The sequence below is a fragment of the Anabrus simplex genome, chromosome 1 (assembly GCF_040414725.1).
Source record: "Anabrus simplex isolate iqAnaSimp1 chromosome 1, ASM4041472v1, whole genome shotgun sequence".
Taxonomy (NCBI): domain Eukaryota; kingdom Metazoa; phylum Arthropoda; class Insecta; order Orthoptera; family Tettigoniidae; genus Anabrus; species Anabrus simplex.
This window is the reverse complement of record NC_090265.1, coordinates 275,138,015-275,162,561: the sequence shown is the minus strand read 5'-3', so window position 1 is coordinate 275,162,561 and position 24,547 is coordinate 275,138,015. Positions and strand designations below refer to the sequence as shown.

Genomic DNA, 24,547 nt, shown 5'->3' with positions numbered 1-24,547 from the left:
ACACATTCTTTCTGCTTCAGTGTTAATTCTCTACTTTCTTTAGTCTTTGTCATTTTTATTTTCACCACAGTTTCTTCTTTTTCTTAACTCTCTCTTTCACTTTGTAATTCCTGCATTCAATTCATCTCACCTGATATTCTAATACATACTCTTCTGTATTGGCAACAAATGCACAATTAGAATTTTGCATTCCTCTCCGACATTTCAAATATTCTTTCATGGTATTAGATGATTTGGTTCCTTCACAAACTCTCTTGTATACATTTTTCTTTCAATATCTATCGCCTTATTTTTCATTTTCTTCATTCTTATAACTGTACAATCCTACCTACTTTAAGTTTTGCTACAACGGCTCTTTATTCATTAATATGTATCAAGCAACGTTTTAGTTCTCCATCTTCCCATCCATACCTGGTAATATTCCGACTATTCTTCCCCCTGAACAACATCCTCCCTATAATGAGGCCAAACAGACTCTGTCCCAGCGCAAGATCAAGATCAAGAAATCTTGGGTATCGGAGCAGGTGGCAAGCTTCTATGAAGAGGGTATTCGAAACTGAGTTGTAAGGTATGATAAGTGTTTAAACAAACTTGGCAGCTATGTTGAAAAATAAAGTATGTAGAATCTGAACATAAATGTGGTGTTTGAAAAAGTCTTTCATTGTGTAGTTATTTTCAAATGGCCCTTACTTAAAAAACACACCTCGTACAAGGATACAAAAGGTAATAAAAAGTAGTGGAAACAACTGTACATATAATATGTAACATTTTAATAATGAATGTTTAGTAGTCTAATTACCATTTCCTGGATGTGGGTCGGCATGTACAAATCCAGTGTGAAAAATCTGTTCAGCAAAAGTTTTGAATAATTTCAAATCAATATCTGCTAGAGAGAATCCCTGTTTCTTCAACTCTGCAACATCACTTATCTTTGTACCGTGAACAAATTCCATAGTCAGAATTCTCTGGGAAAAAAAAAAAAAAAAAACATTTAAATAAATCATTGCATTGTCATGTCAAGTGCAAAAAATCATGATACCTGATCAAGAAGAGACAAGACACACATTTCACCCTAAGTAAACAATTTTTAAAATATTATTTGGCAAAGAATTGCAGTTCAAAGAATTCAATGTCACACTGTCATTAATTACACAAGATTACTTTCAACCCACAAGCAATTTTTTTTTTTCACTACCTGATCAATACTGTTCCTAATACTGATCTGCATAAAACTGCTCTGAACTAAAATTAGCAAGTATCAAAATGACAGATAAAATTACATCCTCAATTTTAAACACAATTATTCCAAACATCAATAGTCTTTCTAGTTTTGCAGTTTTCACAAGAATCATTCAAAATGCTTCCTAATTCCTAACTTTAAAATTCCAATCCATTTCACTCAAGGCCATCTAGAATACAGTCAGTGTAGATTCTAGGACCACATTTGGGTGAAGAAAGTTTAAAAACAAAAATCACATCCTTGAAATTAAATTCATCATCATCATCATCAAAGTCCACTCCAGTCGCCTGGGTGTGGTAAACAAGCCTCCTCCACTCCTTTCTGTCCTTCCACTTTTCCTGCTCCATTAGTTCCACCACATCCAATCCAGATTCTCTAATGTCCTTCTAAATCTGATCCATCCACCTTCTTCTCAGTCTTCCAACTGGTCTCTTCCCCTTAACTTCTCTTTCTAATTCCCTTCTTGCTACCCATTCCTTTCCCATTGTTTTTACATGTTCAAACCATCTCAGTCTTGTTTTCTGTACGTTCTGTACTAACGGTTCTATATTTAACTCTTCTCTGATTTTAATATTTTGAATTCTATCTCTTTTTGTCTTTTTAACCAATGTTCTTAAAAATTTCATTTCTACTGCTTGGATCTTACTATCTTGTCTCTTATTAGTTACCAGCGTTTCTAGTCCATATGTAATAATTGGTATGAAATACTGTTTATATAATGTTAATTTTGTTCTCTTGGGTACTTTGTCATCCCATAAAAGCTCTCTGACTTGATGATAAAATGTTGTACATTTACTTAGTCTATTATTAACTTCAGGGTTGATTTCATTACTTCCATTAATAATGCTACCCAGATATATAAACTGTTCTACATTCTCTAACCGTTCTCCATCTATGTTCACTTGGCTTCTCTTTTTCTCTTTTCCACAGTGCATGACTAGTTTTCTTTTTAATAATTAGACAGACAGATAGATAGATAGATAGATAGATAAGTAGATAGATAGGTACATGATTTATTGAACCAAAATGGCCTCCACCCAATATAGAGTTCAAATCAATAATAATAATAATAATAATAATAATAATAATAATAATAATAATAATAATAATAATAATAATAATAATAATAATAATAATAATAATAATAATAATAATAATAATAATAATAATAATAATAATAACAACAACAACAACAACAACAACAATAATAATAATAATAATAATAATAATAATAATAATAATAATAATAATAATAATAATAATAATAATAATAATAATAATAATAGCAGCAGCAGCCTAAGGAAACAAAACCATATAGAAATTGAAATTAGATGGCCAACGGTCAACACACTATCGGAAAGCTGTTGGCCCTATGAGTAAATCTAATCTACCGTTATAAGTACTAAACATGCTATAATAAGTATAGTGGTCCCCTCTCGCAGTGGCCACTGCCCGGCGAGGCCTGAGACCACGAGGCTTCTCATGGCAACAGGGTGGGTCGACCAGGCAATGCCCACCGCGTGCATGAATCTGGTGCTTACCAGATGTATGGTGATTGCCAGGACTCACGAGGATTCTCACGAGACTATAGAAATTCTGGACTAACAAGGATAGTTAATATCTCCTCCCAGCAGTGCTAACCGCTGAGTGAAGCCGGTGCTGACCAGTTAACTAGGAAATGTTACGCAGCCTGCTTATTTTACGTAACATATAGCTGTACAACTGCACTAAGGTGCATGACTACAGCAGGCGACACCCGACCTTGTCTCAGATTTACTTTGCCTGGGTATGCCAGTCTGGCAATACAATACCACTCCCAGTGAACCCTGGCAAGATCACGCTTCCCGCTGAGTGTACAGACTTTCTGCTTACTCAGAACAGTCCTCTTACCATTTAAATTCCTTCAAGTCTTCACTTACTCAATCTGCTGAGCTGTGCCTACCTATCTTACCACACATGCACTGTACTGCTTAAAGTCCAACTCCACACTCAGTTACACAATAAGAAGACAAACACCACATTTCCAACTCTTAATCGCCCTCCACCCAACCACATTTTCATAAATCAAATTTTCTCAACTATAAACCCACATCCAAAACACATTTTTCCATTAAATTTACTATACAAACACATACCACCATATACCACCTTAACTGTAAACATACCTACAAAACACACTTTACCATTACGTTCACTATACAAACAACTACCACCATGTACCATCACCTCCACCTCATTCTCATCCTTTCTCTAACTGTAAACACACTTCCAAAACACACTTCACCATTAAATTCACTAAACAAACACATCCACCATATACCATCAACTCGACCTCATTCTCATCCTCTCTCTAACCATTACCCAGTAATATTTCACAATCGCTATACATTTCAGCTACAACATCACTAATAAATACACACTCTTCATTACCTATCATTACACCAATTATTCACTTTTCTCTACCTTATACTTCATCACTCAGACAGCCACTAACTTTCTTTACTTAACTTCCTACTTCTTGTCACTACACCGTCTTCCTTTCTGTCTTTCTTGCCCCACAGCTCATTTAAACCACCTGCCATTCATCACTACTAATTGCTGCCCCCTAATAAAGGCCCTCAATCCTTGGTGTCTAGCTCTTATCAAATGTTTCTTAAGAATTTTTGCATTCTTTATCCCTTCACTTCCCATGTCTCTCTCAATCCATATTTTATCACTCTGTATGTTACCCACATTTTTAATCACTATCTCGGCCATCAAAGTGAATAACAGATTCACTTTAATAGTCCTATTTCCTTTTACTTTACCTATTCTCTCCACATCATCTGTATCTATTTCATTCAAATAAATTTTCATTTTGCCCTGGATTAGGTCGACCACTTTGTGAATCCTCACCACTCTGTCCAACTTCTTCATCGTCGTTTCTCACTTTGGATGTTGTATCATCTGCCTTTTCCTGGAACCACTTCTTCATTTTCTCAAACTCCTTAGTTTGCTCTTGTATCATGTTTCTAAGTTGCTCGAACAGGCAGACTTCTTCTACCACCTCTTTTACTACCCTTCTAATTACTTCCACATCTTCCCAACTCATGCTTCCACTGGAGATCAGCCTGGGATTCAATTCAACTCCCCAGATCCATAGCATTACTATAATCACTGCCGCTGTCAGCATCATCTCCCCCTTCCTTCCCAATTCCATTCTGCTTCCTCCAACTTTTACTTCTTCTTTCTTCTTTCTCCCCTGCCATCTTCCTATAACTGCCCTGTATTGTTCCACACCACCAATCATCCTCCTTAAACTCTTCGCTTCTTTCTTGCACTCCCCTCTCTCACTACCGGGATCCTCTACACAACACGTCTGCACTTGTCGCTCGCTCAGGCTATACTACATTTTTACTAATTACCATCCAAAACCCCTTCATATTTTCATTCCAAATGTCCAGTCTCCTTTGTACTTCCTTTTCTCCCTTTTCCCAAATTACCACATCATCTGCAAATACCAAAGCATTCACTTCATCGCTACTGATACTCTGTTTTACACGTTTTACGATTTCATCCATCAATATAATAAACAATAATGGCGACAGTGCACTTCCATGCTTGAGACCTTTTTTGGTATAAAATGTTTCAGAGTCACCACTCCCCACTTGTACACTGCTTTTACTATCACGATACAACATTTTTATCTTGTTAATTAATGATTTTGGTACATTCCCTTTCCGTAGGCATTCCCATACATGCTTTCTCTTAACTTTATCATAGGCATTTCCAAATCCAAAAATACAAAGATGATTTTCTTGTTCCTTTCCATGTGTTTTTCCATTATCGTTTTTACTGTAAACATCAAGTCTATTACACTAGCCAACATGATTTTGCAGTAAAATAGAAACTATGTAATTCTTATGGAAATTGCTGCCCTGATTCCGAAAATGATGCTATTTTTTTCCTATCACGTCTAGTTTTGGCGCAATTCAGTGTTTTAGTATCTGCATGAATTCGTAAGATGTAATGTTGAGAGATGTTCTTGCGCAACTTTTTTTTTAGAATACAATTATGTGATTTGATTTGTTACTGTTAGCATTTTATTATAGGTTTATTGCTGTCTAAATTTTCATTTTGTAGTTGGGGATTTCCTGGTAAATTCATAACAAAGTCTCCCAGATACGCAATAGACCGCGAGGTATGTAGGATTGAAGATAAGACAGTTGAGAGTTTGTCTTTCATCTTAGACCACTTGAATAATCAGACGTGTTAAAAGCCCCAGCCCTTATGCAATGGATATGATGGACTAATAAAGCAGTTTCCTTTCAAAGATAACAGTCCGAAAGTATTATACTCAAGATGAACTTGTATTTTGTACGGATGTTTCAAATCTTCTACGTCGATTGGGAGAGAAAGAGTATGATCCTAGTAACTGGCGTGTTTTTATTGACTCTTCCAAAATAAGTTTAAAGGCTGTTTTGCTTCATAATACAAATGTTCTGGCATCCGTCCACTTGCACACTCCACAAAAATGTCTGAAACATACGAGACCTTAAAGTTGGTGCTTGAAAAATTAAATATCATGAGCATGGGTGGCAAATTTGCGGTGATTTGAAGATCATTGGATTGTTGCTGAGACAACAAAAAGGCTATACAAAATTTCCCTGTTTCCTATGCGAATGGGATAGCAGGGCACAGGATAAACATTGGGATACAGTGAATTGCACAGAAAAGAAACAACTACAACCAGAATCCAAAAATGTCTTGAATGTAAGTCTTATTGACCGTGAAGAAATTCTACTTCCACCCTTGCACATCAAATTTGCATTGATGAAACTGTATGTCGAGGCATTAGATAAAAGTAGCCTATGCTTCCAATATTTATCCACTAAATTTCCCTCATTATTAGATGCAAAAATCAAAGAAGGCATATTTGATGGACCACAGATTCGTAAACAGATGAAGGATAAAATTTTCACAGACACGATGACCAAAATTGAGAAAGAGGCATGGAATGCATTCAAAGATGTAGTGACTAAATTCCTTGGCAACATTAAGGACCCTCAATACAAAGAAATTGTAAGGAAAATGTTGGTACAGTTTAAGGAACTCGGTTATAATATGAGCCTTAAGCTTCATTTCTTAACTTCGCATCTGGATTATTTCCTTCTAAATTTAGGAGCTGTCAGTGAAGAACAACTGTACAGTCGAAACTAAATAGGCGCTTTATGCTTCAGTTTCACGAATTTCAACATATATTAAAAATATAATACACACTATCTACTTGCTTACAAAGCAGCGTTTATGTGTACTCAATGCATGCAAAATATGATTACGTTTTGCAAGCTGAAATTTACATTAATACATCAAATTTAATCAATACTAAGTATCAACAATTTCACGTAAGAACAAAATAATATTTTGTAAAATTGCCACCAAACCAGACGTGAATCGCCAAAACTGATTTTTTTCTCGAATTCTGCGTTAAGAAATTCATAAAACCCACCTAGTTTCGTTTTTACCACACAAAAAAAGTTTTATTTTGCAGGCTAGTGTTATTGATCTATTCAGTCTAAAGCCATATTGTTCTTCCTCTAACTGTGTTTCTTTGTAACCCTCAATCTTTTGTCTATGACTTTCTCCATTATTTTTAGCCCATGTGATAATAGAGTTATACCTCTATAATTTTCACATTTCTTCCTATTTCCTCTTTTGAACAATGGTACAATGCTTCCTTGTTGCCAATCTTCAGGTATCCTTTCATCCTTCCATATGGCATTGAGGGCTCTGTATAGCCACTGTAGTCCACTGCTTCCTGCTGCCTTAATCATATCAGCATTGAATTCGTCTTTTCCACTTGCTTTACCTTTGGACATTCCTTTCACTGCCCTTTCAAGCTCCAACCATGTTATCAGGTTCTCTTCTTTTTCTCCATCTATTATTTCCATTTTCTTACCTCCTTCTTCCTCCAAGCAGTCATCCTCATTATAAGGCTTTCCAAAATAATTTACCATCACCTTCTGGAGACCCTTTTCGCCATCTGCAATGGATCCATCTTCTCTCTCTCTAATACCTTGATTTTTTCTTGATTTTTCTTTTTGATGTAATTACTCTATAATTATAATAGTTTCTGATTTCCTCAGCTATCTTGCTTAATTTTGTTGGTAAACTCTCCCCAACCTTTCTCCCTTTCTTCCTTGATACTCCTCTTTACATGTAGTTTCAATCTTTTGTATTCCACATGTAACCTTTCTATCTTATTCTCATCCCTCTGATACATTTTTTGATTTTTCCTATCCATTTCTTTCTTCACCTTGTTCCCTTCTTTTATTTTTTTTATTTTGTCTGTCCACCACCGTGTCTCCTCTACCTTAACCCTTGCTTTTGTTTTCCCGCACACCTCAACTGCTGCTTGCACAAATGTCTGTCTTAAATTTTCCCACTCTTCTTCTTCTTCATGGAATGCCATTCTTTTATCCTCCTCCTCCACTTCCCAAATTCTGATCTATGGTTTCTTCTTCAGTACAATTTTAGGGATTTTTACTTGTTTTAATTCCACAATTAATAATCTATGATCACCTTCCATACTTTCACTGGGGATTATCTTCATATTCATGACATATCTTCCCCATTCTCGGTCTGTTATTATAAAATCGATGAGTGTTCCATACTCTCCATCCCAACTATATTGGCTGATCATATGGCTATCCCTCTTCATAAACCATGTGTTCTTTATTATCAGTTTTTTTCTGATACAAAATTCCAACAGTTTCTCTCCATCTTCTTTTATATTGCCATACCGGTGGGCCCAGAACATTTTCTTATCCCATTAAATTAATTTAACTTAATTTGAAGAGAGTATTGATAAAATTAAAGTCAACTGATGCAAAAAGAATTAAAATTGGGACAAAAATATGATAAAACTTATAGCACCACACTATTTTTGCAACATTACTCACAAATTAAAGAATAAAGCAGAACAATCTAATACCATTATATTATATGTTGGAACTATACTAATATACAGATATTAATGTCTTATATACCTTGCTGGTGAGATCCCACATGACTTGAGGAACATATACAAAAGGAAGATGTGCCAAGTCAGACGCACAACGCTCAGAATTTTTGCCTTCATGAATAAAATCCAGTTCCTGTGCAAGTGTGTCTCTCAAATCCTGAGATGAAAAAGAAAAAAATCATATTATTTCTGGATTTATTCTTTTCCCATTAGCTTAGTTCACAAATACAGGTTTCAGTTTTGTAAAGTACTGAGTATTGGTTGTTAAGAAGGAATATGATATAAGATTTGACAGAAATGTTTTATACTTCAAGATACATACTGAAGAAAACAAGTATATAAAATAGTGCTGACTAGAATATCTAATATCATCAATCAACATTGATCTGCATATAGGTGGCAGATTCCCTATCAACTGTATACCTAGTCTTCAGATTTCTTTAAGTGATTTCAAAGGTAGGAATTCATCAAACTTCTCCCTCGATAAATTATACCAATCTCCCATTCCTCCCCATATAAAATAATATTTGCCCAATTTTTCCTTTTGAAATCCAACTTTATCTTCATATCATGATATTACCTAAAACCCCCATTCAAGTTTACTCGTTTGCTAATGTCACTCCAAGCCATCTCTCCACTCAGCTCGGAACATACCGCGTAGTCTAGCAGCTCGTCTCCTTACTACCAAGTCTTCTTAACCCAAAGTTGGCCAACATCGCTCTTTAATCAGAAATCAGCCAGAACAAATCATGCTGCTTTCTTTTACACAAGTAAACCCTGGCAATAATCCCATACACTGGAACCTTACTTTAATTGGGGTCTTACCAGTGAAATATCTGCCCTCTCCTTTATATCCTTACTACAACTTGGGAGTGACCACACAGCCTTGAGCTGAGTCCTGCCATTGCTTACACTTACTTGTGCCAGGCTCCTCACTTTTAGAGCATTCGAAGCCTAGAGAGTCTTTCATTATCACATACTTCTTGGCCCTTGTCTTCCTATGGCCGATATCTTCATTTTTCGAAGTGTCGGATCCTTTCCATTTTTTCTCTCTGATTAGTGCTTTATAGAGGACGATTGTCTAGTTGTACTTCCTCTTAAAATAATAATTACCACCGCCACCCTAAAAACCCTCATAACTATATGAAGGGATATGTAACCTTCATTTATAACCTTGTTAATGAGAATACCTCAATTTATAAGGTATTATGAAGGTTATGTATTTATAGTGGTATAGACCTATAGAACAACACAATCCACAACAAATTGGCAATAAAGAAGAGTAGTAGTAGTAGTAGTAGTAGTAGTAGTAGTAGTAGTAGTAGTAGTAGTAGTAGTAGTAGTAGCAGTAGTAGTACAAAGGGCACTAGGAAAGTTTTGCAATGTGAGTAAACATTTCAGACTTTTTCAAAATAATTTCCACCCCATTCAATACACTTCTCCGTATGTTGAAACCAGTCACTGAACCAACTCTGCCACTTTTCTTCGGTTACATTTTTATACCATTGATCCCAGGCTGCCAGAAGCTCCTCGTCGGATGAAAAGCACCGCCCTTTCAGCTTCATCTTCACTTCTGGGAAGAGTGTGAAGTCACATGGGGCAAGATCAGGACTGTATGGAGGGTGATCAAGCACACTCAACCCTGATCTGGCAAGAAAATCCATTGTTGGATTAGCACGATGTGCTGGAGCATTGTCGTGATGCAAGAGCCAAGTGTTGAGCCGTGACCTTGGATGGACCTGCTTGAGAGCCTGGATGACCTGACGCAGACAAGTCTCACTGTACCACTTCGCAGTAACTGTCCTTTGTGTTTCTAGCACAACCTGAGTCAGGATGCCCCGTTTAATGAAGAATACTGCAATCATCCTTTTCTTCACTGACCTTGACTTTTGCACAGTCACAGGAGTACTATCATCTTCAAACAGCCACACCTTGCTCTGGGATTTTGTTGGGACATCGTATTAATAAAGCCAAGTTTCGTCACCTGTAACGATGCTACTGACGTTAAGCGAGGTCCCATTTTAAACTGTTTTAGCATTTCTCGGCACCATTTCACTCGATGTGCCCTTTGTTCCTCTGAAAGTGAATGGGGCACCCAAAGGGAACAAACCTTTCTAACATGGAGATGGTCGTGTAGAACGGAATGAATAGCTGATGCAGGGATGTGGAGGGTCTCTTCTACCTGCCGATATGTCAACCACCTCTCTTGCTGCAACATTTTCCTCACAGCTTCAATGTTTTCCTCAGTCCATGATTCAGACGGTCGCCCAGAACGAGGATCGTCTTCAACCCCAAAATTTCCTCTCTGAAACTCTTTGTAACAGTGGAAAATTGTTGTCCGATTTGGACAGTCTTTCCCCAGCACAGGAGTCATTTCCTCCATGCACTGGTCAACAGTTAATCCACGAGAAAAACTGTAGCGGATAATTGCGTGATATTCACCTTTAGACCACACTGACATCTTAACTTGCTTTCAATCCCACTGCTTGGTAACAACTGGTGTGAAGGTTGCGCCTTGCTGTCTTCTAGACCGATTTTCACCCCTCTTTGCATCCCCCACCATAACAGGGGGAGTCGAGCCAATCATTTTTGCGTATTGCAAAACTTTCCTAGTGCCCTTTGTAGTAGTAGTAGTAGTAGTAGTAGTAGTAGTAGTAGTAGTAGTAGTAGTAGTAGTAGTAGTAGTAGTAGTAGTAGTAGTAGTAGTAGTAGTAGTAGTAGTAGTAGTAGTAGTAGTAGTAGTAGTAGTAGTAGTAGTAGTAGTAGTAGTAGTAGTAGTAGTAGTAGTAGTAGTAGTAGTAATAGTAGTAATAGTAGTAATAGTAGTAGTAGTAGTAGTAGTAGTAGTAGTAGTAGTAGTAGTAGTAGTAGTAGTAGTAGTAGTAGTAGTAGTAGTAGTAGTAGTAGTAGTAGTAGTAGTAGTAGTAGTAGTAGTAGTAGTAGTAGTAGTAGTAGTAGTAGTAGTAGTAGTAGTAGTAGTAGTAGTAGTAGTAGTAGTAGTAGTAGTAGTAGTAGTAGTAGTAGTAGTAGTAGTAGTAGTAGTAGTAGTAGTAGTAGTAGTAGTAGTAGTAGTAGTAGTACCACCATCAGGTACTTCACTCCGTCAGCACAGTAATTAAAACTAAGAGTAGTTTTCCTCATGGTGAAATATACAACCTGACTTACTTTTCACCCCATTTGTTTACCATCATACCATTGTTATCCATTTCACAACAATGAAGAGGTCTTTTTATAGTCCCTCAAAATTAGGTAACTTATTTATTACTCTATACACTATTATATATCAAAAAGAACATCAATACACTCACCAGCGTATGACCACAAGGATCCTGAATTCCAGAATATTATAAATGGTTAGACAGTACAGCAGTGATAGAAATATAGTAAATGGTAATTAACAAAACAAAACATGGGAAGACAGACAAACATACAACATGCCACCTTAAAATTCTGAAGAAAACATATGTTAAAAATACACTATAATTCAATAGGAAAACTAAGCTAGAAGATGAGAAACGAACTAAAGACCAACCCCCCCCCCCCCCACGGCACTTAACGCCCTTGAAAGGGCTCTGGCCTGCCCAGCGACCGCTGCTCAGCCCGAAGGCCTGCAGATTACGAGGGTCCATGTTGTCAGCACAACGCATCCTCTCGGCCGTTATTCTGGGCTTTTGAGACCGGGGCCGCCATCTCATCGTCAGATAGCTCCTCAATTCTACTCACATACGCAGAGTGTACCTCGAACCAGCCCTCAGGTCGAGAGAAAAATCCCTGACCTGGCTAGGAATCGAACACGGCGCTTCCGGGCAAGAGGCAGGCACGCTACCCCTACACCACGGGTCCGGCTAAAGACCAAAACAGAATCATGAAAAGTACGGATGATGATGCAGGATAATCAAAGAGTCCATGATTACACCGAGTGTGATGTCTTCCACGCTGTTACACCTAATTCTGTATTCTGCAAAAAACTTTACCTTTGATTTCAGTTCTTTATTAATTTTATTTATATGCCAGGTGGGCCACTAGACCCATTTAGCACAGCTATTTCTTAAGGTTGATATTGCATTGTTTGCCATCTACGTGGTAGAAATGTAAATCGAGAGCACCATTTGAAGGAAAACAGGCTATATGTAATATTTGCAATAAGAGGTAAAGACTTTTTGGCAAATATTGTAATTCAGCATGCCATTATAATGCTTCTGCTTGTAATATGACGGTGTGGATAGGTTGTGCCAAGTGATCCGTACGACAGAATGAATGCCTGAAACCATGAATCGGAGGTATATTACATTGAGAGGTGGATGACCATGCACTCCAAACAAGTCTTCTTAGAGCCATGGACGGTTCAAATCCAGGTGTATACAAATATTCTTGTAAGTGTTCACAGCATCAAGATTCATCCGCCTTGGAAAACTATAATATTACTTCAAGCTTGTTCTGACAAGTGATAGTATTTTCTGTGCACATGTGTCTCTTGTCATTACATCATCTTGCCTATATAGTTGTCTGAGTGCATGTAGGACTTGCATTATCGTGTGTACCTCAGGTGTGCGTGGTTAGGGAAATCAACGTAAGGTAGGCAGGCCCTTCTATCCCCTCAGTGGGAAGCTTATTATAATATGGTTTGAGCAGTATGGCTCATGTATATCACCATAAGATGGAAGGTGGGGGGATTAAAGCTTTCATTCCGAACCCAGGCTCGGTATAGTAAGCCTCTTAATGGGTATCGGTGATGTGCAGAAATGGTGACGCACATGCAGCCATGGTCTATAATAGGAACTGTCCTGGCATTCGCCTGAGTACAGGAGAATAGAAAAACATGGAAAACCATTCTAAGGGCAGCAGATGGTGGGGACCAGCCCCTCTGCCTCCCAAGTATAGAACTGCAAGGCTAGTATAACTAGCCACTGTTAAGCTGAAGCCGACTCTACATGGTGAGATTGGGAATTTAAAACAAAGCTTTCATACAGTACCCATGCAGGGTACGGAGAGCCTCTTAGATGGCAATGCTGTCTCTCAGGCCAGGGAGATTTGTACCTGTGATGTGATATGTGGAGAAGGTGAGGTGAGTGGAGCCGTGACCTACAATAGGAACCATCCAGGTATTAGTACAGGAGAATGGAAAAAACACGGAGAAACATTCTCTGATGGTGGAGACCAGCCCCTCTGCTTCCTGAATGGAGAGCTGCAAGGTTAGTAATACTAGCCGCTGTTAAGGCGAAGCCTATTTTACTCAGTGAGATTAAGGAGTAATGAAATGAAAACAAGGCTATTTCATTCCTGTTCCTCTGTTGGAGAGGAAGGCAGGCCTTCAGCTATACTTGGTAGATCTTCGGCCACAGCTTTTCTTGTACCTACATATTTGGCAACAAAATATGTAATTACATGCTTTTAATATTCAGTATGTCTTCTACATATATTATTGGATTTTGGTGAAGTTGGTTATACTGGTGCAGAGGTCACCGATCCTAAGACAGAACCCAGGGCAAAATCGCTGAGATAGGTGTTACAACAAAGGAGTTTTTACCTGCCATTGAACACTTGGTGTTATGTCACCACTACAAGAGTCAAGTTTGAGATTATTTAATATACACTGCCTGACAAAAAGATTGAAGCACCCAGAAGAAATGGTCGGATGTCAATGTAACTTCAAACAGGTACACACCATTGGTGGGTATGTAAATGATTAGAGTTGCAATTCTCTGTGACAGGTAGAACAGTCACCAGAGTGCATTAGTGTTGTTAGGAGGCACGCTAGGGTATATAAGGGGAGTGAACAGAGTCAGATGTTAAGTGCCTACTAGAGCCCGGATTATATGTAATTACATATTTTGTTTCCAAATATGTAGGTACAAGAAAAGCTAAAATGTCAGTGAATCACACTAAAAGGGCCATTAATCCAGGAGTTTAAAGTTACATATTTTTACATATTTAGATGCATAATAAATATTTTGATAATTATTACATATTTTAAATATTTTGAAGGATACTGCACATTTGAAAGAAAACACAATTCCTTTTTCCACTAATTTTACATCGATGTATGTTGTGTTAGTCATGAACTTCTAGAGTAAACCATCGACTGGGTACCAGGCAAGGATAATTTCATTTTGGTACCAACTTCTCAAAATTGCATTTTCTTAAAAGCATATTTAAAATGAAGAATTGAGTAAGTAAATTACACCACATTTTATCAGCATGAACCTTAAGGAATATCATTGTTTCTAGTGTGTTTCAATTACCTTTTAATAACTGGATAATTTATATTTGGTGGTGTGAAATTCATCAACAGAATTGGCGTCATCAAGCTACATAATACCAATATAAATGGTCTGCTATTGGACATTATAAATTTTCCAGCTAACTCATTCCTGGTTGTCAGCGTTTTGCCCCCGTATGCTAGGTTGGGCTCATCAGTTGGTACCCAGCACACCAACCAAGACGCTGGCTAGTGCATACCATAGAGGCCACTACGTAGACTACTTAGACTACATAGACTATATCTATATCATCAAGCAACATGTCAGAGGCCCTTTTTAAAAAAATGTTTGATTGTGATTAAAGAAATTATGAACATCAATACAAATTCAGTAATTATACATTCTTGAACATGTAACTGATTCTTTAAATATTTTCTTTCATAATTCTGCAATAAGGTGGTGATACTCGCAGAAACTGTGGTTTGATTTTAGTATCTGTACTTAACCTCTTAAGCGGGAAGCTCAGTACACTCTGGCTCACTTCCAGGTGGCGACTGATTTCCCCTATTGAAGAAAATATTTAATTACTTGTTTAAAAACAAACTTAGACTAAAATAAACTGTAGAAGTATCCTAAGAGAAATATTTACTTGAATATGGTGTATTTAAATGTTGAAAAATCCTCTTATTTCATTTTTCAGTATTTTGTGCAAGAACAAACAACGGTAAGTGCTTTGGCAGTCGACACTGGGCTTGTTTCTTCCTAATGGCAAATTTCTGGTTTTAGTTTATACAGCAACTTATACCTACATATTTTAAACAATTTACTAACAATCTCTGCCAGGAAAGGAATTTTTGTACATGTAAATTTTAGATTTACTAAGTTTACATGCACAGCATTTAGAATGGAATCAATTATAACACTCAAGAATTTTTTTCTGTTATGTTGGTTAGCGCTTTTGAGGGATCAAGTTTATATAGGCCTACCTACAGTTCATATGTGACACACAGGGACTATATTACACTACACTACAGGTAATACTGTATTTACAGTCTTCACAGTGTTATGTCTTTTACAGCTCTTCAGTATAATCTGTTAAGAATGAAGCCATACTTTCCAGTGTCGACTTCATAAAATGTAACCAAGTTCGAATCCCACTGTCGGCAGCCCTGAAGATGGTTTTCCGTGGTTTCCCATTTTCACATCAGGCAAATGCTGGGGCTGTACCTTAATTAAGGCCATGGCCGCTTCCAACTCCTAGGCCTTACCTATCCTATCGTCGCCATAAGACCTATCTGTGTCGGAGCGACATAAAGCCACTAGCAAAAAAAATGTAACCAAAAAGAAAAAACTTTCCAGTCTCTCAAACACATAGCAAATTTTTTTTACAAGTTGTTTTACGTCACACCGACACAGATGTGTCTTATGGCGACGGTGGGATAGGAAAGGGCTAGGAGTGAGAAGGAAACGGCCATGGCCTTAATTAAGGTACAGTCCCCCAGCACTTGCCTGGTGTGAAAATGGGAAACCATGGAAAACCATCTTCAGGGCTGCCGACAGTGGGGTTCGAACCCACTATCTCCCGAATACTGGATACTGGCCACACTCGGTCACAGCAGTTTCAATATAAATTATAACACTATAAACATGTCTGTAAAAAAATACACACTATTATACAAAGAATGACATGTTTTGTTCTACAAGAACATCCTCAGATTCTATCAAATCACTTAAAACATGCGTATATATGCACAGTATTGTTCACATTGCAAAAACTTGTCAATGATAGAGAGTTAAGTGATAATATGAACAAGTATTGACAAATACTGAACTTACAATTATAAACATAATGAAAAAAATATTCTGTACTTATCTGGACTGCTGATGCTAAGTCCATTGTTACAAAACACTATTTCAGGACTGTGGTCATTTACAATTATAAACATAATGAGAAAAAACTTCTGTACTTATCTGGACTGCTGATGCTAAGTCCGTTGTCACCAAACACTACTTCAGAACTGTGGTCATGGAGAGGCAAATGGAAAGCTTTGGGCAAACATACTGTTCTCAGAGAGGGGAGGGGAAGCAGGGGAGGGTTGAGTGGAAGGTTGTAGATCTTTCCGATTGGATGTTATAATCTAGCATACTGTACCGTGGAGAGGGGAGGGGGAAATAGGGGCAGAGCGAGTGGAGCGCTGTGGAACCTTCCTTAGCACTGGAGAGGGAGAGAATGTTTTCAACCTTCTTCATGTTATAATGTATTTTATGTAATAGGGAAGAATTTAAGTTAACGATTTTAGGTAAATAAAGTATGGAATCGAAATAGAGAGCATCTATTAGAAGTTATTATTATGATAAACCATACTCTAAAGGCCATTAAGCGCTAATTTAAAGACTAAGTGTTGTCCTGATGTTATGTGAGTAGAGCAAAGAGTAGGGAATTTTTTAAGTGTGTATGGTCATTTAGGTTAGTTCCATTAGCTTTTTTGCAACATAAATTTTGATTGCTTCCTTTATATTCAAATATTTACTTTTATTTTCGATGTATAAAATTGTTAGATCTGTATTGATATCTGTGAAATGCTGTGAACTGTCGTATAAGTGCTCCCCGAAGTCTGAATGCCGTTTATATCTGATCGCGTTTTTGTATTCTTTGTATCCTGTGTGGAAATTGTTTTGTTTGACCTATATATGTGACATTGCAGTTAGGTTCTTGGCACTTTAGTTCATAGACTTCTGACTTTGAGAAAGGGTCCTTTTTTGTTTGTTTAGGTTGTACTTGCTGATGTGTCTCTGCAGTGTATTGTTCATTCTAAAGGCTACTTTTAAACCTTGTTTCTTGAAAATATTAGCTACTTTGTATGTGTTCTTGTTAATGCAGTTGAGAACCACGTATTTTCCCCCTGTCATGTGTGGTTGTTTCCCGGGCATTTTTCTTATGTTTATTTAATAGTTTATCTACTGTGCCCGAAGAGTGGTTGTTTTCTTTTGCGATTTGTTTAATAATTTGTGTCTCCTCTTCATTAAAATCTGTTGTGCTCATTGGTATGGAAATAGCTCTGTGTATCACTGTATTCAGTCCTGCTATTTTGTGTGTGCATGGGTGGTTCGACTTGTTGTCAACAGTGTGCAACATCTGAGTGGGGTTTCTGTATACTATGTAAGACAGGTTATCATTATTCTTGCTGATTGTGATATCTAAATAGTTTATTTTCGTGTTAGTTTCTAGTTCCATTGTGAAGTTGATGGACTTGTGTATAAATTTATTGTGTTTAATAACTGGTGTGCATTAGTGATGTCATTATCATATATACATATCACATCATCTACGTATCAACTCCAGTGTAAAATTCCTTTTAAATGCTGGCCTGTTCAGAAAATGTTTTTGAAGTTATTCATAAAAATGTTTGCTGTTATACCTGACAATGGTGACCCCATGGCTAACCCTTCTTTTTGACAACAGATTTTGTCATTGAATGTAAAGCAATTTTGGTGTACCGTAACATTGTTCATAGAAGGCTAATAATTTCTTTAGTTTCTTGTAGTGAAATGTTTTCTTTAAGAAGATTTTCTATAATTTTAATGGATTAATCTATTGGTATGTTGGTGTACATTTTGGTGATGTCAAAGAATATAATAGGTGCGCTTTCTGTTATTTAAGTTTATTTAGTTCTTTAATTTCTAGGCTGTCTTTAATTGATCTGTCTTCTTTAAGTGAGATTTTCTCTTTTAGAATTTGGATGAGTTGTTTACTTCAATTATAACTTCGCACATCTTTAAAACTTACTATTGGTCTAAAGGGACACAAGTTTGTGTATTTGGGGAGGGCTCTTAGTGTGGGGAGTTTGGGATTTTTGATGGTGAGGCTCAGATGGTGCCTATTGTGTATTACCTTGAGGTATGTAATATAAGTGTAAAAAATGTACATCAGAATTGAGCGTAGCTAAATAAATAATGGGTATAGTGCACATCTGTGATTTGTCAATTTTGGAGATATAATTTATGAGTTTGTTTAAGCAGCAAGATGAGTTGGTATCATTAGATGATGATTGTTGTTGTTGGTGTTTTGTTTCATTTCTGGAGTAAATTCACATAGTTAAACTTTCAGTAAATCTTATTTGTAGAGTGAAAACCTGGCATGCTACCCCGATTCATTTTCAGGATTAAATAGTAGCAGGAATCTCATGTGCCTATGACCATCGCCTTGGAAGAGTTATTTCATGCTCAAAAACCAAGGCATTTATTTCTGTAAGTATTTTGCAGACAGCACTCACTATCGCCAATTTCAATATTAATTTCTTGTTTATATTTTATTAACATAACAAAGCCAACAGCCGTAGCGGATCCTGTGAGATCTCCGAAGTTAAGCAACATTGGGCGTGGTCAAGATTTGGATGGGTTGCCACACGCTGTTGGTGGGGGGTAAGGGAATGGAGGAGCAGAAAGGAACTGGCCACCCTACCGTACGTAAACTCTGGCTCAGGCACACCTCTGCAGAGGTTCGAACCTGCCTTCGGGCAAAATACACCTTACCTTACCTTAACTACATAACAAAGGAGAAGTGGCGGTACACAATTTCTAATCACTAGATTGTGTGTCAAAAGCCTGTATTCAACTCCAAACCTCTCCACAGTGTACATATTGGGTGAGGGCATACAGTATGACGCTTTTGATGGTGATCCATCCGTTGGGTGGAGACATTAAGTCTTGAGCAGACCCTTTGGTGCTATTCGACAAGAGTAGGCTGTGTTAGCACTGGGTTCCACCCTCTCCCTTCCTATTATCGTATATCATTCATATATATATCATATATCATTCATTTCATCTCATTAACTCCTCTGATGAGATAGATATCAGGAAGGGCATCTGGTCCTAAAAAATTGTTACGAATATTAATTTACTATATTGACCATTATGGTCTATTTTGTACTGTATTGACTTTTATGTAATAATCACAATACTGAAAAACCAAATGATGTTATGTGTCCACTTTGATAACACTAATAAAAAACTATTTAATACATAGCAATTAACTTATCATACATGTTTCGAGAACACCGTTACAATCTTTTCTTCAGCAACAAAAAATTCACAAAATATTTTGCGGACCTGACCACATTATGTATTACCAATATAATATCAAATATCTTACGGATAAAAATACAAGAAATGTTATATTTAATCATCTAATGGGATTACAACATTAGAAACTTAAACTGTCAATTGTCATCCTACTACAGTAAGTGACAGTAGATGGTACTGCCTGCATTTGTCTGGCTGAGGGTCTGGTGGCCAGGACTAAACTAGGCAAACTAAGGGAAAACTAATGGCTGCAGGCAGAGGAGTTCTCCCTTAATAGGTTTGATGAAACCTGTGTGTAGGATATGACACAGAAATTTATCACAATGCTGCTGCCTTGCAGAATGGATAGAGGACTATCAAAGGCTAAGGGAGTAAATCCTGTCAGAAAAACCTCACCTTGTGATAGGCCTAGCAAGCCAGAAAGGGGGGGGTCCAATTATTTTGAACAGTAAACTGAATCTTGGATGTAAACAGTTACCAAGACACAGACCTCCTTTTAAATATAATTCTGGTAAGGACAACAGTGATAAGCCTGAAGTTAAATGGAATTATTCAAAGAAAAAATTTCCCAGATGGTAAAACAAATTCAAAATAGCAACAATGAATACCATGACCCTGAGTGCTAAATGAGAGAAGCTTGTAGATTTCATGGAAAGAAGAAAGACTGAGGTTCTTGGAGTGAGCAAAACAAATGGGAAAGGGAAGAAAATAAACTGCTGCAGAAAGGGTACAAAATCTACTGGCAAGGAAATAAGAAGGAATGGTGCAGCATCCATAATCAGCAAGAACAATGATGCTGCAACTAATAGGAATACGTTAATGAATGAATGATTAAGCTACACCTATTAATAACTATTTAAAATGGTATATGCTTGAATTCTCATTGTCAATACACTTTTATCATTGAAAATTGAGCATGTTTTGGAAACATAATACATTCCCTTCATCCGCAACTATTATGGTTAAGTTTATTAAGCTACATCAGAATATCAACAGCAACAAAAACCTGACCACTGTTCAGTTTTACTCCACAGACTGGGTGCAGTCATGAAGAGAAAGACTTAGACAATTAGAGGACCACACGTCAAACAAGATAATATTCTTGTTATGGGAGATCTAAATGCTCAAGTAGGAACTATAAGGATAGGGTTTGAGGCAGTGATTGGTCCTCATGGATATGGAAATAAGAACCACAAGGGTGAATGTCTCCTTGACTTCTGCATATGAAACAACCTAATAATTAAGAACACCTGGTTCAAAAAGCAGCTGAGCCGTAAGATCAAACTCTACAGCTGGAATGGAGAGCAGAAATCTCTTATTGACTATGTCATTGCAAAGAGGCTGAAACATTCATCAGAGATGTGAAAGTGCTACCAGGAGAAAGTTTAGGTAGTGACAACGAGTTGCTGGTAACCACCTTACGAAACATAATGGTACAAAAGTTAAATACCAGGCGTGAAAAACAAGATAAAAGTTTGGGAATTTGAAAAACCAGATAGGAGTTCTGAATACCAGATGAAAACTAGAGACAAACTGCCCAAATGTGAAGTGGAAACAGCTGAAGAAGACTGGCTTGGATTTAAGAAAACACTAGTGGACACTGCAGTCAATATTGCTGGCAAAACAAGTAGCAGAGTAAGAGAGAAAGAAACCCCATTGTGAAATGAAACTTTCCGAACAGAAATAAAGGAGAGAAATTAAATGACAAAACTAAAGAGATAGAGAATGTCAGAAAGGTGTGGTAAGGAATGAAGAGAAGTTTGAAGAACTAATTCAGCTATACCAAGACCTAAAGCTTAAAGTGAAAAGAGCAATTTCTAATGAGAAAGAGAAAACCTGCACTGAATTTGCACACAAACTAGAAGACGACAGCAAGAACAACAAGAAAAGAAACTGTTATATCAAGTGGTAAGAAGCAAGAAAAGCAACTATGAAGGAATCAAAGCCCTGGAGAAAGATGATGGAAACATCACTTGGAATTACAAAGAGATAATAATAATAATAATAATAATAATAATAATAATAATAATAATAATAATAATAATAATAATAATAATAATAATAATAATAATAATAATAATAATAATACTAATAATAATAATAATAATAATAATAATAATAATAATAATAATAATAATAATAATAACAATAATAATAATAATAATAATAATAATAATAATAATAATAATAATAATAATAATAATAATAATAATAATAATAATAATAATAATAATAATAATAATAATAATAATTTCAAGAAACATACCCCAAGAGGTAAATCTTCGGATAAATTCCTCGTCGTGAACGCCATGGCGCACGAGTCTCGTTCGGATTCTGGGGGAGACTTGACATCATGCAAGAGACGAGTCGGAGCGTCTCGGTGTACCCCAAAGAGTCAAAAACTCAGGCAAAAATCCAAAACCTTTCTAGCAACATTCAACATAAATTCACTTACACAAACTGGCAAGCTGAAAATCAGATATCCGTAATGGCCCTGCAGGAAACAAGGTACCCAGATGAAGAGATTTTTGAATCCGAAGGCTACCGATTTTTCAAGAGCAAAGCGCAAAGAGGATCCTCAATGGAGCTGTGATGCTTGGAACCATGTTTGCTCTTAGAACCAAGATCCTTAAATCGGTTGCAAATTTCTAACCTGTGAATGACAGATTGTCTATACTCACAATTAAATGAGCGAACAAAACCTACGCCCTAGTTAACGCACATGCTCCTACAAACGATAAGAACAAGTCTGATCCAGAGGAAGTTGGTAATTTCTGGGACCTACTGGATGAAAAATTAAACAAAATCCCCAAACACCATGTCAAGTTTCTTTTGGGTGACTTCAATGCCCAACTAGGTCGTGAACAGAAGTACAAGAAAGTTATACGAAATTACCCTGCTCACAAAAAAACCAATCCCAACGGCAAAAGACTGGTATCCATTTGCGAAAATCACAACCTGCAGGTCATGTCGACCCACTTTCGCCATCTACAAAGAAAGCAAGTGACTTGGCGTTCTCCCGTCCAAGCTCTCGGAGAGTTCCAAATTGATCATGTTGCAATTTCCAGGAGAAACAGCCCTGAGATTATGAATGTCAAGGTAAAGAAAGGCATCAATGTGGCCTCAGATCATTATATGTCTCTTATCAAATTCAAACAAATTCCCGCAAACATAAGGAAGACAACCAAACAGATCACACGCTTCGACTGTGATAAACTTCGGCAAAGGGTCGTGGAGTTCCAGGAGAAGGCTAGACCAAATGACTGTGACTTTAACAACGCCAAAAGTCTCCTTGTTGAGGCCGCCAAAGACATTGCAGAAATCAAGAGAAGCAAAAAGCATGCCTGGTGGAATAGTACCTGCGAATTAGTCCTCGAAGAAAGACTCAATGCGTGGAAACAGTACTACCCTATGAAGTCAGAAAATGATTGGGAAACCTACAAAAACCAACGTGCCCAAGCAGCTAGGGTGTTCAGAACTGAGAAACGTAAATACAAAAAATCTCTCATTGAAAAGATAGAACAAAACTTTAGGAAGAATGAAAGCAGAGAGTACTACAGAGCCTTCAAACGCAAACTCACTGCCTATAAACCACCATCTCTATGCTTTGAGCGAGAGGACGGCACACTGGCGACGTCACATGAAGAAAATTGCAGCATTCTGGCAGATTACTTCAAGAATTTACTTAATTGCTTTAAACCGCAAAGCCCCATCGAGACCAAGGAACCCTTACTCAGGTACCCAGATTCCAGACCACCCGACAGAGATGAAATCAAGCGCCACATTGCCTGTCTCAAAAATAACAAAGCGCCGGGGGAAGACTCAGTAGTAGCAGAACTATGGAAATATGCCCCAGAGGAATCACTTGATATCTTGAAAAAGCAAATAGAAGAAATTTGGAACAAGGAGACCCTACCCGAAGATTGGAAAAAATAGCTTTGATCCATCCATTACACAAAAAAGGCAGCATGAAGAACATTAACAACTACAGAGGAATATCTTTGCTACCCGTGACTTACAAAATTCTATCACTTGCCATCCTGGAGCGTTTGGAAGCACAAGTCGAACATCAAATAGGTGAATACCAAGGAGGGTACAGAAAAGGTCGCTCAACAGCTGAACAGATCCAAAATCTGAAAACGATCATCAGATATTGTACACTAAGTTCCAAGCAGTATGTCTGTCTTTGTGGACTTTAAGAAAGCGTACGACTCCATTGACCGGGAAGTCCTGCTAAACATCTTAAATGAATTTGGAGTTGATATGAAACTGCTGGCATTAATTAGAGCCACCCTGACGAATACAAAATCCAAGGTGAAGTTCCACGGATGTCTCTCGCATTCCTTTGACATCAAAACAGGAGTCCGACAAGATGATGGGCTATCCCCGATACTCTTCAACTGTGTTCCTGAAAAGATCATCAGAACCTGGCGGGTGAGATTACAGGAAACCAACTACAGTCCATTAAGAATAGGAACCAAATCCAAGGGGATCGCAACAGACTGCTTAGCATTTGCCGATGATATTGCTGTTCTCTCAAACGACATAGAAACCGCTAGAGCTCAAGTTGAAATTTTAAAGGAAATTGCCAAACAAACTGGTTTGCAGATATCGTTTGAGAAAACCCGAGTAGACAAATTCAAATACATGGGTGAGATCATCATGAAAAATGGACTGGACAAAGAAGCACTTCAGGAGCGAGTACGCAAACTGGAAATAGCCTACCAAACATCCCACACAATCTACAACAAAAATGCCTTTCCCAAAACACCAAGATACGTCACTATGAAACAGTTCTGAAGCCAGTAGTTCTATATGCAGCCGAAATCCTGTCTCTAAATGCCAACAAAGGACTCCTTGAAGAACTGGAGAAAAGAGAACGCAAAATTGTGAGAGGAATCTTGGGATCAAAGTACAGAAATGGAATCCATCAAAAGAGATCCAACAAGGAAGTCTACAGCAAAATAGAGAAAATTACCGACACAATCAGAAAAAGACGGGCACGATTTTACGGTCATCTGA

At 37.4% G+C, this 24,547-nt stretch overlaps 1 protein-coding gene across 2 annotated transcripts in view; it reads right to left on the bottom strand.

The window, feature by feature from the left end:
- Adck5 (aarF domain containing kinase 5) overlaps window positions 1-24,547 on the bottom strand; it is a 458,263-nt gene that overhangs the window by 120,828 nt on the left and 312,888 nt on the right. For both annotated transcript variants that reach the window (XM_067159689.2, XM_067159697.2), the window contains exons 6-7: window positions 8,269-8,400; window positions 800-965 (exon numbers count right to left, since the gene is read on the bottom strand). In XM_067159689.2, the coding sequence (XP_067015790.2) occupies window positions 800-965; window positions 8,269-8,400 (298 nt within the window). The remainder of the gene's footprint in view (window positions 1-799; window positions 966-8,268; window positions 8,401-24,547) is intronic.